Raw genomic sequence first — 17356 nt, forward strand, 5'->3', positions numbered from 1 at the left:
GAGGAGTCATCAGTGGGACTATCTGCGGGCGCGTTTCTTCTCCTATTGTCTGAGGAAATAGTATCATAAATGATAAATAGATAATGGAGCTGTCTCCTGCAGACACGTTCATCAGCGGTAAATGGGAGCTGGCGCAGAGCACCACGGAGAATTAAGGCGAAAGAGTTTGCAACATTCCTGCAGGGGATAAGTTGTTGACAATTAAAGAACACACACATATACACACACGAGGAGAGAGAGAAGGAGAGAGAAAGAGTGGTGGGGCGGAGAGATGGGGACGGGGAAAGAGGTCAGAAATGCATTTACTGGTTGTCTTTGTTGGTTATTTCTGTTTGGTTCCGTGTGCTAATTTTTTTCTCTTTTGTTTGCTTTTCATTTGAAGACTTTCTCCTCAAGGCCGGCTTGACTTTTACGCCATATCAGGTGTTGCTGCCATTTGAGCGCGTGTTTTGCTTATCCAACACCCAGACAAAATGCATTACACGAAAAGGGAGGTGTATGTGAAATCACAGCTCAGTTCAGGTAGATGGGAGCATTTGGTTCTTAACGCAGCCTGACTTTTGATTAATCGCGTAAGATATGAATGCATGCGTCTTTATGCGCCATTCCCCTGCTAGTTGGCTTGAAAATTGAGTGGTTTCTACATGGTGAGCTATTTCCTGGTGTGCAAATTCGTGTATTTTTTTATTTATTTATTTTATGCCAAAAGGAAATGCTTCACGTATAGGAAAATAAAATGTGAAAGTATATCACATCTCAGTACTGAGAAAAAGGGGGCAATAAGCATTAGAAGTTAAAAACACAATGTGAACTCGACGGATAGATGAAGTTTGGACTCACACAGTTGCCTTTGCTGAGTTTGGATTGCAAAAAACAACCAAGTCTTCTTTAAAAAAAAAAAAAAAAGGGGGGGGGGGGGGGGGCACTGCCGTGAGACTGGGTTGTCCAGAAAGCCTTTTCGGTGGTGCTATAATAAACCATTTTCCCTGGGCTTTATTGATCAGTCACTCTGAGCTAATGTAATTATCCTCATCAATAGGGGGACTGCAGGGAGAATCATTATGCGGTTGACATTGATAAATGATCAGCCAAATGCGGTCCTTTTCTCCCAGGGACCCCCGCATCTGACCCGCCTCGCACAGGCCTACATAACGTAGTCATAGAAACACCTTATGGCAAGAGGAGAGAAAACTGCTGAAATGTTAAAAAAAAAAAAAGGAAGAAAAGGAGGGCAACACACAGACACACACATGCGTACACACACTCATGGGCCTACACACACAGAAAACTGAAACTTAAAAAAACAAAAAAAAAAACAAAAAACTGTCCCTGTCCCCCAGAGCAAGCCATTTTGGGGAGAGCCAGCTGCACAGCGAAGGACACTCAGTCCCTGCGTAAGCGTTCATTTTTACGACCACTATCCAAATCAGCAATTTGAAAGAACAACAAAGAAGAAGCAAAACTTTTCTAACGCGCTCCCCCCCCCGTCGCTGCCAACAGATCCACTTGTGTATCTAAAAATATATATTTGCAGTCGTCTCTCTTAGATCATAAACCCCACTTTACCAGATGCTCTGCAAGAAGCGCGCACGCACACATATACAAACACACACACACGCACACGCAAACATATCCAATAACATGAGTATTATTAACATGTTGCCTCTGTAACGCACTCAGTGTTTCTAGCGGGTGAACTGGGTGTGTGGACTTTTAATATTGTTGCACGGGAGGAGAGTGTCTTCCAGAGGAACGGGCTGCATTGTGCAGCAGTGCAGAGGGAATATATTCCTTATTTTATTCCTGCAGCAGCGGCCCGGACTGGCTTTGACAGGGAGGAGATGAAGGGGTGGAGTTGTTTAGCTCGGCTGGATCATCCATCATCCCTGTCACACCGAATCGGCAAAAGGAAAGCAGCAGAGGCAATCTACCTTCTGTCTCATCGGGGAAGAGGGGAGGGAGGAGGAGGAGGAGGAGGACGAGGGGGGGGGGAGGAGGGGTCGGGACGAGGGGGGGGGGGGAGAAAAGAAAAAAAACTATTAATATTAAAATCCTCTCCATCCACAGTAATCCTCACGTTTTCTCTCTTTTTCATCTGATAATCTCCGCACAAAACGAAGGGTTTCTTCCTTCCGTTTTATCCACAGAATAATAGACCACTAAAAAAAACAAAAAGGGCTTTTAGGTTTTAAATAGTCGACAAAAGAAGATACACCAAACTAGACTTTGGTGTAAAACTAATAATTTTTTTTCTTCTGCCTGGTTAAGGCCCAGCATTCCGAATTGGAAAAAAAATATTGTTAAATAACGATTATCTCTTCAGGTATGGTGTCTGCAATTAAAACAATTTTTCACCGACAACCTGGGAATCGTTTAAACCAATTAAAAGAGGGGGGAAATACCTAAAAGGAAATATTGCTTTTGGATTGTCGTGCAGGCCAAAATATATGAACGATAAATAGCTAAACAATAATAATCTGTCAATGCTGGATTTAAAAAAAAAAAAAAAAAAAGGACTTTCCATGCAGAGAGTGGAAATATGCGATGTGCAAAACCGGAGAAAATACATAATAAAAAACTAAAGTCAACAGTTAAAAACCTGTTTAGGCCTGCAAATGCGTCACAAACAAACAAATTTAAGCAATAATGTATAAAAAAAGACCCATCATTTTTTTTACGATAAATTATAATATCTGAATAAAAATAAAACGCAAAAAAGGGCTCGGTTAATATTTAAACCCACAAAAAATAAATCGAAAATCTTAAAAAAAAGAAAAAAGAAAAATCTCTATAACAACGACAACACAAGAAGAAATAAAGAATTAAAAATTTAAAAAGAAAAAAGAGAATCCTAAGCCAGTTTGGTTAGTGTGCAAAATAAACAGTAAAATTCAATAATAATAATAATAATAATACCTATAATTTTCCATACACTATATTTGTTGCTTCACACATAATAACAAGATTAAAAAATAGTTTGCAATGATAATTAAGAGAAAAAAAATGTAGGAGTTGAAACATACTTATAGCCCTGAATCCAGTGCAAGAAAGTAAAGGACAGAAAATGTTTCAGCCAAAGTTATGTTGTCATTTCTGGTTTAAGGCTATGACTTGGGTGGCCGCGGGCGAACACCGGCGCAGGGATAGAGACAAGAGAGAAGAGATAGCCCTCAAAGCCCATCTCTGTACTCCTGGACGACATTGCCCGATTAGACCGACAGGCGGCGCTGCAAAACGGCAGAAATTAGCACAAAGCACATACAGAGGGCCGCCATGGTTCTGACCGAAGAGGCAATTATTGTGGGAACAAATCATTGCTCTGTTGTTAGAATAAGTAGGAAGACTTTAAAAGGTGAATCTATGTGGACTTTTTTTTTTTTTTTTTTTGGAGGGTACAGGGAAAACCCTGGCTTTTTTATTATTTCTATTTTTACTGGGTTTTTTTTAAATATTTAAACTAATTCACTTCCACTCAGTTCATAGTCACTTTCCTCATGTTGGATATCTTTAGAAAAATAAATAAATACATAAAATAAAAATACATGCCCTTTAAAACGTTTTGTTTATGCTTATCAATAAGTCCAGGCCACTGTCAGCCTTTTTTCTTTCTTTCTTTTAAATGCACCTCCACTTAACTGCTAATAGCCTTCTAAGTCTGAGATGGGCTGGTGTTGAATTTGCTCTGCAATTTGCACACTTTATTTGCATTTGTCAGTAATTTATTACGCGGAGGGCATATTTGTGTGCCTAAATAAATGTCCATGGGAAGATGTATTTCAACCACAATTTGTTATTGTCAGTTTAAGAGGGCACTCAAACGGGCAGTCTGGTTAAAACAAGCTATTGCAAACAGAGTGCTGGAAGAAAGTTTGAAATGGTGTATTTTTATGACCATTTGCAAAAATAAATTCAACAGGCAACAATATATATACAAAAAAGGGTTTCTGAGTTATAATAATAATAAACCAATTAATTGTGTTCTGTTAAAATGGGTACGTGAATTAAGACTTGTATGCAACACAGTTAATCACACAAAAAGCTAACAAAAATCAAAAATGAAATATTTATTACAGCATTTGTGACTGAACACCTTTTAAACATTACGTCACAGTCCTCATACAAGTATTTAATGTATTTTTGACAAAGCTTAAGGGAGACGGCATCTTATCATCTAGTGAGGAACACGTGCTGAAAAAGGAAGGAATTCATGGACATACAATATCAATGCCACAGCAGATCTGAAACTAGCAAAAACATTCTTTTTCAATTGAGGTAAACACATAGAATATCTAACATGAAACAATTAATAGACTGAACTCTGTACGAAGTTTGTTACAATATTCTCTCAGCTTTTTTCTCCCAAAAGCATTGAGTTCATAATTTAAGTTTTTTTTCTTTTCTTTTCTTTTTTTTGTGTGTGTGTATGCGTGTGTGTGTGTGTGTGTGTTTCAGGTTTTTTGGTGCATCAACCATCAAATGCTTCTCCAGTGCCACAGAATCAACATTTGTGTCAGCATTGTCCTTATGGCAAGAATGTTGATCCACAGATAAAGAAGCGCTGCAGGATGTTGCTTTTCCACTATTAAGCTTCCTTCAAAATGCTCTTCATCAATGAGAGTCCAGGGTACAAAAAAAATAAAATAATATTAAAATAAAAATGTATAAAACCAACACAATCCAGTGCTTGGGCAATTCAAACAACGAACTCTTTTTTCTTTAAAACCTACAGGGCAACATTCATTCATGAACCAAAAACAAGAAAAAGAGAGAGAGGGGCATGACAAATGTTCAAACTGAATCTTCTGGAGAGATCCGGTGTCATTTAGCAGCCTTTTCCCATCATGCCCTGTTCTTATGGGGGACAGGACCTGATTGCCCTCTGTGGTTTGAAGCCTTTTTGAGATGTTCCATCTTCTTATTTTTTTTTCTTTAATAGTGCTGTGCTGCGAGACAGTTTCTCCTCCAGGAAGGAGCACACACAGTGTGAGAGAGAAAAGGTTAACCTTTAATTCTAAAACTAGCTCAGGAAACAGAAACCATGTGATCAACAAAAAAAATGCACAAGTTTTAACTTATTTATCTATACTTTTATACTACAGTAGTTATAACTCTTGGAGTCTTTCTGTTGTTTCTTTTTTTTTTTTTCTTCTCTTTTTTAAATCTTCCAGAGTGATCTTATAGAAGCGTTTGAGAGCATCACATGAATGTGTACTGAACGTGTTTATGACGGTGCGTGAGTGTGAGAAAAGTGTGTGTGTTTTGCTTTTTTTCGAGCGGGTGCGTCTGTCCGTTCTTTGCACACGTATGTCAAAACATCCTCTGTTGATCTTTACCAAAAGCCCAAGACTTTACAAAGTGTTCTTGTCAGCTTGGTCCTCCGTTTGGATGAAAGTAACAAAATTGACAAGTTAGAAAAAAAAAGAAAAGAATTATCACAGCTCATCTGGAATTCTGTTTCGTTCGTGTCAAATTCTGGTCAAAAGGGTTTGCTTCTTATTCTTAAAAATAGTCTCAAAATAGGATTTATTGTTGGTTGCTGTTTGTTTGTTTTTTATTCTTATTGGTTTCTTGTAGTAGCTGCTGTTGTCGTGATGTCGTAGCAAAGTTCCCTTATGCTATTGGGCATGGATGTCCAGGCCTTGTCCTCCAATACTGGGGTCAACGGGAGAAAGCAAAGGGGGTCTCTGTGCAGACATGGTCATTCCTGGGTGCGACGAGGGTCCTCCGTGCATCAGCATGGCGTGATGAGTGTGGTGGACGCGGGGATGATCGGGTAGGTATGCATGGAAAGGGGGCCCGTGTCGGAGCTGGGAAGGGTGAGAGGTCAGCTGATGATGGTTGGTGTAAGTGGGCGGGGTCATGCTCATGCCCATAGGACCACTCTGAGGTACGTACTCCCCTGGCATGCCTGACAGACCTGAGAAGAAAGGCAGAAAGACGAGAACGTATTTACACAGTCACTAAAACTGTTTTCTCGCCGCAGCTTTGACACGCTCCCTCTCCATTAACAGACCTTAATTCAATTTAAACTCAACGTCTCCAACAAAGAGCTTAACAGATTTTATGACACTGCGCCTGTGACTGCAGCGCTTTTAGCTCCTACAAGTAAAGAGAGACATTATTGCAGCAGACTATTTTAGGCGATGGTGAGTGGTTTACAATGCCCAATAGCGTTGTGGTCAGGTCTCAGGTCGGAAAATGATCCTCAGTCATCCACAGACACTGTAGTCCTGGAGGATGTGAGGAAAACCAAGCAGGCGTATTGATGTGGAGAAGTGCTAATACTTTTACAAGTGGAAGAGTCAATTCCCCAGCTGAATTTAGTGACTAACTGAACAGGCATTCTCTCGTGGGGATGTGCCTTTGTGCACATATTTGATTTAGAATCTCTTAAAGACATCGTTAAATAATTTAGGTCTCGGTTAGTTGCATCACCAATATAGAGAACATTAAAGGCTTGTTTCCGCCTCTGAATAAGAGCATTTCAAGCAAAAAAAAAAAGTACCAGTTGTTCATCAAACAGCGGCAAGGCAGTGTAACAAAGACAAAAAAAAGGGGAAAGAGAGAGCAAACGGAAAGGCGTTGGCTTATGCTGATATCTCTTAAGGTGGACTCCACTTCATATGTGTAGAGACCTCAGCATGCTGCATCTCTCATACTGTGACACGACCCAGGACACGGGGCTGGCTCAGCAGTGCCACTGTTTGGCTTTTCGCATTGCTGTTTGTTGTAATCAGCAAGAAAAAAAAAAGTCAAATGTGGGGGTGTTGTTCCTGGTGCCTGGGACTGGAGTATGGGAACAAGGCTGGTCCAGAGGCCTGGACCTTGGGGAGAAACGAGTGAGCAGGAGGTCCCGCTGGAGCCAGGGGGCCTGGGTCTGGGATTGGGTCTGGGCTGGCCTGCTTTGTAATGTGAACCCCTGGGGGATTAGAAGCTGTAATAGGAGGGGAGAGGTCGCTGCAAGGTCACTAGGCATGCTCACTCTCTGCATTCCTCCACCTTAGAACACTGCAATTAAGAAATTACACTGGAGGACCCCGGTGAGGGGAAGAGGAGGAGGACAGAAAGGAGAGAGGGACAGCAAAGGCCAAGATTAATGGCCAGTCCGCTGGTTGAAAGCTATGCCATTCTCTAATGCTCCCTTTCCATGTCAGTTCATTTGAAATGCAAGTGTTTGTCAGAACAGGTCTCTTAAAACCTCACTACTCGGGTCATAAAATAAATAAATCATTCAGGGTGTTAGTAGGGTATGATGGATGCCCTCACCTCCATATAATCCAGGACAGCTCCTGTTAAAAGGCCCAGCAGATGTTTTTGACACTGTAAGCTGGTAATCTCTAGTCTTGTAAGCTCCAGTCATTCCGTTAAGTAGATCCTAGACCCCCCCACCCCTTCTTTTATTAACAAGAGTGGTAAAATCTGAAGACAATGACTGAGGACAGACTGGGCCTCTCTCCCTTGCCATCTCTGCATGCCTGCCTCCCTAGCTGGCTGCGCACTTCTGTTATGGCACAGTAGTCCTGCTCAATGGCTGGCCATAATTAAGTACCAAATATACCATATTGTGTGACTGTGTAATCAAATCAAGAGAGGATAATATTGCTCTGTATTAAGCTATTAATGTAATTGGTCATGAAGCATAAAGTATGTTACGTAATTAAATAGTCTCAAAATTATATAGCCCTATATTAAGAATTAGCCAACCTGAGCAAATGTTGTCTCTGTGTGGCTGTTTTAGGGAACATTGCTTCCTGATTTTCCCTTCTCTCTCTCTCTTTTTTTCCCTCCTGCCATTAGCAAAGACAGGAGGGGATGAGATAAAACGTGCGAGAGGCAGCGAGAAGCAGAGGAAGAGAGAGAGAATGCAAGGACTGGAGGGGTGAAATGATCTCTGTCGGCAGAATTACCGCTGTGACCCTTTGGAAAATCCAGTCTCCATTTACATATAAAGGGTTCTTTTAATCAAGGTAAGTGTTATTATATTGTGCCTCATTGGGCAAGGGAGTTTAGGTGTTAAATAAAATTTCATCTGCCCCGCCGCCTTTGGGATGTTATATGTCTTGATTTTTCAAATGTCAGCACTGTGGCAGAATGGCCAGCTTAATCAGACTGCCGCCATTTAGCTATAGAGGGATTGTGTGTGTATGTGTGTGAAAGAGAGACAGAGACAGGAAAACAGTGTCTCGGAGAGGCCGTATCTGTATGTGTGAAAAAGACCCCCTCCTTTTGGACAAAGTGTGCATGCCTGTGTCTTCTACCTTATAAATTTATCTCAGTGTCTCCCTGCTCTTGTCTGCGAGTCTCAGGTCAGGCCACTCACTGCCTCCTCCCGCTCCCCAAATCGTCTCCCTCCAGTAAAAAATAATCAAAACACACAGCCCCCCCACACACTCATTCCTCCCTTTACACAGCTCAAACCAAACCCCCAGTGAAGAATCGGCCATGTCACCCGCGGCCCGTATATCTTGCTCAGGGGCCGTAATGTACTGCGGTGTTCCCGTCTTTGCATATAAGATAATTTGGGCATCAATCCTTCCCCAGACAGATTTATGTCACTCGGAGGACAGTTTCACTTCTCCTTCTTTATCGCTTCACTGGAGCCTGCTTAATTTCTCCCTGTCAGGCCCTTCCCCAGGAGATGTTATTTTTTCCCTAAATGTCCAACATTTGCATTGGCTGTCCAAGATGGGGAGAGCGATGGCGCTGTTGTGATAAATAAATTTGTGCATGCCATGCCAGGTTGTTTCTTCCCCCCCCTTTTTCTGTTGTTGTTCATGTTGTCTGGCGCCACAAGTCGGGTCCTCTCTGTCCCAGGATGATTACCCCTTTTTCTCAAGTCTTCAATTTATCCTCTACATTTAAAGCATCTTTCTGGCTACCTAAGTTGTTGCTGGGAAGGAAGGGGGCCCAAGCTTGCTGTAAAATTCTGCCCAGTGTGAGAGGACATTGTGCTGGTCAAGTGAAAGGGAATTGGGAAAAAAAATAGCATAAAAATAAAACCCAGCAGCCCCAACGTGTGAAAAAAACAAGGAAAAGAACCCAGTACTTACTTCCCCCTTTTCTTTGCTTTTTGAGTTACAAGATGGAGGTTACATGTAGTGCCATTGCCCATCCATGCCCATATTCATCCCCATTCCACTCATAGGCCCTAGAAAGAAGAGATAAATGCCAGAAAAAGCATCAGCAGGAGTTTGAGTCACAGCGAGGTCAGAGACGACCAACTAGTAGAAGGGATGAGGTTGGTTAGCTTTAGATGGAAAATGAGGGAAGAGGAAGATGTGAAGAAGTGGTTTAAGAGTTTACATTTCTTGCTGGTTCCCTTAAACCCATTTGTTGTGATTATGAGATTAGAAAAAGCACAAGCAAGGCAGGCGGGGGGGACTTTTAAAGACAAGCGTTATCGTGGTTGAGGTGCACACTAGTGTTAGGTTTATGCGACTGACTTGGGAGACCTTCTCCATGCTGAGGTTACTACATTTCATGCTGCAGACAGTGGGGTCAGTGTCATTCAGCTCTTTGGTAACTCTTGTGTGGTAAAGCAGGCATGGTGGAGGGAAGACGGACGAAGGAAAGGAGGCGGATGGACTTACCAGCTGGTCGGATCCCCATGTGTTGCTGACCGTCCAGCACGAAGCTACCCATTGGCTGGCCCTCCGGACTGTACGCTGCTCCTTGGCTCACTGAAGGATCAAGAAGAAAACCTGATTGTAGTCAAAATGTGGACATGAAAAAGGAAGGGGGGAAGAAGAAGAGAAAACACACCAGACAATCAGCAATTGTCCCAGCTCCAGCCCAAACATACTGTAAGACATTGTGCTCATGTTTGTGGACAGCACTGACTGACGCGTGGCATGCAAACATGCATACAGTGGGTCCTTATGCATGCAAGCACACACGCACACACAAACACTTGTGCGTACACGCAGCAAGTGTCATTCAAAACCACGCTCAAGGGAGACACATTGTTCTCTAACCGAGAGAAGAAAGCATGCAGTTTGACAGGATGGGAAGAATTTATGCCATGGCAGGCAATTCATCCAGACTCAGCCTTCAAATATTTTGTTAAATCCATAGCACATGTATATGTTTCTTTTCTTAAGAAGAACATAACATACAAATTTAGATAATCCCAAAATTGCCAGATCGTTTAATATGTATTATGGATGAATTACCTGATTAGCTGTTATAATAATAAAGAAGACAGAGCAGCAATCTTTGCTCAGCTGGATCTTATTTTGTTTATTATTAGGCTTATTGAACTAATGCATTTTGGAGACTGCAGAAACCATTGCATTCTGGGACTATAACAGAATTATCTTGGATAATCTGTAATTCTCAAAGATTAGAGGGAGATGTTAGTCATGCTGTGTTAGTAGAGATTGCTGATTGGCACACACTGGATGCAGGCTGTCAAATACTCCACACAAAAGAGCAATAAGTATAGAAAGAGGCGCCCACATTTGTAAGTGCATCTCATTTTAATCATGGCTCGTGTCGGTTTGAACAATCTCCATCCCTGAGTGTAGGGATCTTCATAAAACGAGAATTACTGTTTTTTTCTTCTTCTTTCTTTTTTGGTAATGCCAAAGTCAATGAAGCTTAGGGTGACTGAAACATTCAGCAGGATCACATAGTGGCATACTTGCTACTACTAGGTTGTGCTTTTGGAAATCTGAACACATTAGACATGGAAAATCAGTGTGTTGTGATTTACCAATATAAAGTGTTCCATCTTTTTTTAAACCAATGTAAATCTCTCGTGCATGGGGGATAAATCAAGACATAATGGTGGAATCCATTAAAAAAAATCACAGAGGTTTTGATATTTACAATGCAGTGAATGACTACTTAAGATCAAAATTAAGAAGAGTGATTCTTGAGGGAAGGAAATAAAAATGCAGCAGAAAATTTCAGGGGAAAGCCCCCTACCTAACTGAAAAAAAGGAAGAAAAACAAAATAGCCTAAAAAAGAAGGGAGATAACTCATAAATTGCTGCTAGCGTTTTTGGCACTCCTCTTGTGTCCAATTAGTAATTCACAGAGAGACTGCTAATATACCTCTCTTGCCACTTAGACTGGGAAATCTCCAATTAGAGTCAATCAGCAAACAGCCTGCACCACTGCTGAACACATCTCATTGAGAAAATGGAAAAGGGAATGAACGATGGAAGAGGAAGAGGAGGGAGTAGGTGTAGGGTACCCCTCTAAAAATCTGGGCTCCAGGCATAATGTGCTTGCCAGTAAAGGATTTGGAAAGGGTGTCTTCATGCAGGGAAAAGAAGCCGTACTCTACTGTAGATTAGCTGGATTGTCTGTTTGGGTTTTTTCATTTTGAAATTTTTGTTTGTCTTTTCCTTTTTTTTTTACCTGCTCGATTTGACTGATCGATCATGGGTTGTACTATTCTTCTCCTGGCATTGATAAACCTGGCAGAGGAAAAAATAAACACAGAGAAGAGAAAAGCAAACGTTAAATCACGCTGCATTCACACACAGAAAGATTCATCACGAGCCTCCACAAAGAAAAAACAGTTTTGCATGACTTAATGGCAACATTAGCCACCGAGTCCTCACGACACAACAGCAACAAACAAAAGGGCAATTGTCTGCTGACTTGGGAACCCAGTGAGGGATACTTTTAATGTTCCTTATGATCTATTCCCCCCTCTTTTAATAAAGCTTTTGATTACGTTTGGTTGCTATGGGCACCAGGGAGACATTCCTCAAGTATTAAGTGCAACTTGGGCACAGAAGAACCCTCAACATGGCACATCCATTCCTCTCTCCGTCTCGCTTTCTTTTTTCTGTCACTACTGCTATAGTTCTACCCAACGCTCACCAACTCTATGTAATGTACTGCATCTTCTACAGTTATTGCACCAAAATGTTATTTTTTGTGGGGATACTTGAATTTCAAAATGAACTTTAAGTTCAAAATGCAGGACATAAATGGTTCCTTTCATTGCACCCCCATCTCTTCCCTCCCCCTCTGTGGGACCCCCAACTCTGGCTGCATTGTAGGGGGTTCTGCTCCCCTTCCAGCTGTCCAGAAATGAGGACCAGGCATGGGCCACGCCGTGCTTTCACAAGGTATTGTTATGTCAGTGAGCCCATCAATTAGGCTGTCTGAAGTTTTATCACCACCACAGCAGCGAGTAAGTGCACCTCCACAAAGCCTCCCCAGCCAGTCTTGCTCCTGTGGCTTTTCCAGTGTAGAGCCGGAGGTCATCTGGAGGTGACTGCCAGCCAGGGGCAACCTTTTTAACTTGGAATGGGATGCCTTGGGTTGTGTCAAACACAATCTGCCCACTAAGGCCAAGGAAGTTCTCCACCTTTATATCTTTCTTTTTACCTCTGTTGCCACCTCTTTTCATTCTGACTTTCTCTCATTCACTTTAATAAACCTGAAAACATAGCATGGACCTAGCTCTAGGGGTACCCCCATGTGGTTGATATTAAAGTGGGGTTTCAAATCACGTTGGAGCTGTCCAGCATGGAGTCTTTTGCTAGTTCCAAAAAACACAGTGGAGGGAAGAAAAAAAAAAGTCTTTACTGCCCTCTCCTAACATACGGGCCAAGGCACCATCAATATGGCTAAAGAACTGGTCATTAGAAGGAAGGGAGAGCTGGAACCAATTTGGGTTCCTAATCCCCCATGAAGCCCTGATACCTGCCCTTACCTTCTCCAATGAACTTAAACGCCTGTAATCTGCCCGGCTCAAAGTGACATGGTTAAATGTACAAAATGCACAGTTGGGAAAAGAAAGACGTGGTGCTCATTTGCCAGGGGGCATCCAGAGTGCAGGTACGCATGGGGTACTGCAGGCCCCTGAGAGAAAAAAGATGAAACAAACCCACATGAGAATAAGGGAGAATGAAAGAGGAAGATGAGAGGTGGAGTGGAATGGAGTGAAGGAGAGAGCTGTATTGGAAATTATACTATTGTAACGCATGATTTGCAATTTAAGGGAGGAATAAAAATGAACTTTTATTAACTCTGAAGTATTTTTGAACAAAGGGGACAAAACATTGCGCGATAGCTATGCTCCAAGAAATGCCCGAGGTGCTTCAGGGAGAAAGACGGTTCCAGCATCGAAACCAGCTGAGCAAGAAAACAGTAAGACATTCCTCGTATCACACTCCCCTCTTTAAGTACAGAGTGTAAGGCTTGCCAAAATATATGTCCTGCTTTCTCCCTTTGTGGATGCACCAACAGGCTCAAAATCACAACCATGTGCATTCTTACCTAACGTATTCTGGGTCACAGCCATAAACACATAATATTAAGAATGTTCTTCCCAGGTGCTAAATTCAACCATACGGTTTCTAGTGACTGCAGAGGAAATACTCTGTGCACTGGAGAGTACTCAGTAGGATCAAAGTGTCATTTTCAGATGGAAAAATAGTTGTTTATATTTGTGTTTTTCCATCTTCTTACAGACAATATATAAATGTAAGCATGCCGGGAAGCATTTAGCTGCCAGTGTTTACTAATTTTTAGTACCCAAACAGCTCTTGGGGTATGGAAAAATGTGGATTTTCAGATATTTTCCCAAATGGACCTGCTTCTTGTCAGTGTTCCCTGTTGGCTAACTGTCACGATAAAGATTCACAAAGACTATTTTTGCACACTAAACAAGTTGCCACAGTAACCAGCAGGCGACGATGTGCACCGAAAAGAGTTGGGGGGTGGGGTGGGGAGTGGGGGTGCCTCTTGTGGCCTTAGAGCACCTTTTATCGGTCTGAGTAAAGTCAATTGAGATTATCAGAGCTGGGCCAGATAACACTGTTTTCCCTCCACCCGTGAGCTGCTAATGGAGTGTGCTTAGAACAACACAACCAGGAATCCTCCAGAGATGAGGGCCAGTCAACTCAGATGGACAGTCAGATGGATGGATCAGAGGACCCAAAGTCCTGAGAGAGATACAGAGGTTGACCACAGGGATTTAGAATTCCTAAGCCACTTGCTAAAATGTGTATGTGTGTGTGTGTGCTGTAAATCTACACATCAACACCATGGACATAACCACAACCACCGCCAGTGTGTCCATAGGCTAACCAGAACACAGGAGGCTCACAGGGGACACTAGCTAAAAAACCTCCAACCCAAAGCCCATGTTTTATTATCTACATCTGGTGGTCTAGCTTATTATGGCCTGCCTCTGCTCAGTGTTAGAGCACAGAAACACCGACACGCACACACGCACACATGCACACATAGTACACAGAGTACCTCTCAGCATGGGAACTCCGTGCTGTCTTCAAACAAATAATTAAAGGCAAGGTTAGGGGGTCGTGTGGAGGTCATTCATTGGGATACAGCTCAGAATGTGTACAATACCCCAGGAAAAAGTGGGCTGTTGGGGGCTGCGGCCCACTGCTGTTTAATATTAGCAACTGGTTTTGTCCAGCCAATAGGCCCTAAACACATTTTCAAGCTGCGTTTCAAAAACTGCACTCACAGTGCTAAGTACACTTTAGAGCTTGCATGTTAATATGTATGCACATGTCAGTCAATATGTGTGTATAATGCATGTCAGCACATTCTTCACATACTACTGCCAGCTGGCTCACAGAAGCACTTTTATTCACTGAGATGGCGTGAAAGACGCACTTGAAAAGCACAAGCTTGTGTGCAGATACAATAATGCATCTCCACAGGAAGACCTGGTATCCATCTTCCTAATGATATAAGAAGCTAAACTTACTACAGCTGTTAGGAGTTGAACATAGTGGGCAGATATGAATGATGGAGACAGGCTAGCATGCTGTGTTTTGCTATAGCCTGTAGTTACTTGAGTGTGGGGGGACTGAGATTAAGAGCTGGTCAGGCACAGAAGAAGAGATATAGATGGACTAGTGAACTTACATAATCCTAAAGCATACCACGAGACTTTATTTTTTAAGTAGAGTCCTTCAATTTTACAACGCTCCCCTTTAATGCAGCAAGCCAACTGCATCACAAGCATAATAGTATCAAAGGTTACTGGAGGTTTGCAGATGTAATCACAGCAAACCAGTCTGTCTCACTCAGTGTTGTCTTAAATTTTTTTCTTACTTCCTCATCTCAGTCTGTCAGAAAGGCCTTGTTTCTAGTTAACTGACTTGCAGCCACACCTGGTAACTCGCTCCTGTTGTCAGCATTCCTTCGCTGAGAAATTGTCATGCCAAACCACCCTACCCTGGAGCACAGCCAAGAGACGGAGAGCGAGAGGGAGGGAGACGAGACAGAGAGAGGCGAAACAGAGAGTCTCAATGCTTAGTTAGCCAATTGCGGTGGAGATCACAGGAAACCTAGCCAATCAGGAGTGGGGTCACTCGTTTGACGAGTTTGTGATGAAAGAAAGAAAGAAAGAAAAAACAAGACAGAGTGAGACACGAGAATGAAATGCAGAAAACTGAATGTGCCTTATCTAAAAAATAAGCACAGGACTACTCCAAACATAGCGCTGTACAGTGTGCAAAGCATTTAAACAGTGTCACAAAAATCGTTGACAGTTTATTGCCTTCATGGCTGACCTACACATGCCCATTTTGCAGGCTCATATACCAAGTGAGAGGGGGGCAAGTTTCCGATTCCTGGGCCCCTATTCGTCTGGCTTTGTAGGAAGATTAGATGCAACACAATCTGTACAAGAACATACTGAACTCAATCCATGATCACTGCTTGCAAACATGACTGTCCTCTGGTTCCTATTAAAGCTCATTGCTTCCATACTTCCGCTTCAGACAGAAATAAAGATTCCAAACCCCCAGCGATTGAGTCACAACTCACTAGAATCAAAGGAGGAAGGCTTTAGTTTGATGCTCTTCCACCAAAAAGAAAGGCAGAGAGACAGGAGTGGAAACTGGATGTCCTTTGACCGGGAAGTGCATGCAAATTAACCCCATGAAGAGAGTGTGTTTAGTATAAGCAAACACTAATTATGGTCCAGTCAGACACAGGGTAGTCCAAGGCTACTGAACTTCTAACACTGATCCACTGTAGTGTCAACAACGGTGATTTAATCAGCTCACATGGTCCAGGCAGGCCCCTGTAACAGTTTATACATGGCTTGCCACCAGACTGAACCTACAGTATCTGTGGATTTATCATAAACTATCACAAAGGAGCTTTTCACTCCTCTAGGATAGAGATAAGTGACAAGGAGGTAGGAATGGGGAAGCTTTCTCAAGCTCATCAGCGACAGAGTTTCCCTTTTCTATACCTTCTTCGCTTCTTTAAGTTAAAACAGGAGTCGAGAGACATGTGCCGGGCGAACATTACCTCACCCCTGTGTTTGATTTAGTGCAGATGTGAAGCAGAGCAAGACAGGATCATTTTTTTAGAAACGTCGGTGAGGGCCCGCGTTTAGGGCAGCCACTGTGTTTACATAGTTTTACCTCTGTCTATCTCTTCCCCTCTCTCTCGCTCTCTTTCTCACATCCACTGTGCCTCCATATTCCCACCTCCCACGCCACCTCACCCCCCCACACACACTCTTTTGTCTGCCTCTGAAAGGGGGACTGTTTCACCTCTCCTCCATGGACTTTCACTGACCTGTTTTTCTTTCCCTTTTTATTACTCCACTCATTGCCCATTTGTGGCATCCCCCCCTCAGTCCTATATGACTAACATTTGCATTGCTCTGTCAGTCTAGCGGCAGAAGTCATTTCTCTCTGAAACCCGCTGAGTACGAGTCATTAAGACTCCAGTGGAAAATCAGACAAAGAATTATATATTTGTGTTGCAAACTGACAAGATTTAACGAGGAGCTAATTAAAATAAATCAATAGCACTGCGGCATGCTTGCTCTCTGTCTCTCTTTTCTCACTCTGATTCTCTGTCAGCACCAAAGAGGTGGAATACTGCAGTGTGGAGCACAACGCTAGGAAAGTAATTGTTTAGCCTTAAAACCAGGCAGCCGTCATCCATGCATTATGAAGAATAAGTGGGAACTGACTCACTCATCACAAAAGGGTAAATATCTGATAGAAATATGGAACAATAATCCCAAAAGTCTCGCTCTAAACTAAAACACCAAAGCAACACACACAACAAAAGAAACAAACATAGACATCTCTCCCTCTATTTACCCTCCCATCTAACACCTTCTCCCCTCTTCCCCCTGTCCAGTGACGGTATGTCACCTCTGGGCCTTGCAGTCCAGCAGCCTGACCCCTACAGGGCGGGCTGTACGGCACCAGCTGCTGACTGTCCGTCAAACACCTCCAGAGCAGCGTTGGGCCAGGAAGACCACGCTTGTTGCCCCTTTGATCCGGCAAGCAGCAGCTGCTGCTCCACACAGCAGCACTTTGTTCCTCTGTCTCCTCACCACACTCTGTCCTACGGCACAAAACACCAAATCCAGCGCAGA

At 42.7% G+C, this 17356-nt stretch overlaps 1 protein-coding gene across 9 annotated transcripts in view; it reads right to left on the reverse strand.

The window, feature by feature from the left end:
* Positions 1-4049: 4049 nt before the first annotated feature.
* Positions 4050-17356, reverse strand: part of meis2a (Meis homeobox 2a) — a 79498-nt gene continuing 66191 nt past the window's right edge. For 4 of the 9 annotated variants that reach the window (XM_085442253.1, XM_085442251.1, XM_085442252.1 and 1 more), the window contains 3 exons: positions 11368-11426; positions 9591-9701; positions 4050-5917 (listed from right to left, as the gene is read on the reverse strand). In XM_085442253.1, the coding sequence (XP_085298379.1) occupies positions 5616-5917; positions 9591-9701; positions 11368-11426 (472 nt within the window). In that variant the 3' untranslated portion in view covers positions 4050-5615. Of the gene's footprint in view, positions 5918-9050; positions 9149-9590; positions 9702-11367; positions 11427-17356 lie in introns of all 9 variants that reach the window. The other 5 variants (XM_085442258.1, XM_085442259.1, XM_085442256.1 and 2 more) reach the window with 3 other exon arrangements.

The sequence above is a fragment of the Copadichromis virginalis genome, linkage group LG19 (genome assembly GCF_057382275.1).
Source record: "Copadichromis virginalis isolate Kocher_CV1m ecotype Utaka linkage group LG19, C_Virginalis_male_GT1.1, whole genome shotgun sequence".
Classification (NCBI taxonomy): domain Eukaryota; kingdom Metazoa; phylum Chordata; class Actinopteri; order Cichliformes; family Cichlidae; genus Copadichromis; species Copadichromis virginalis.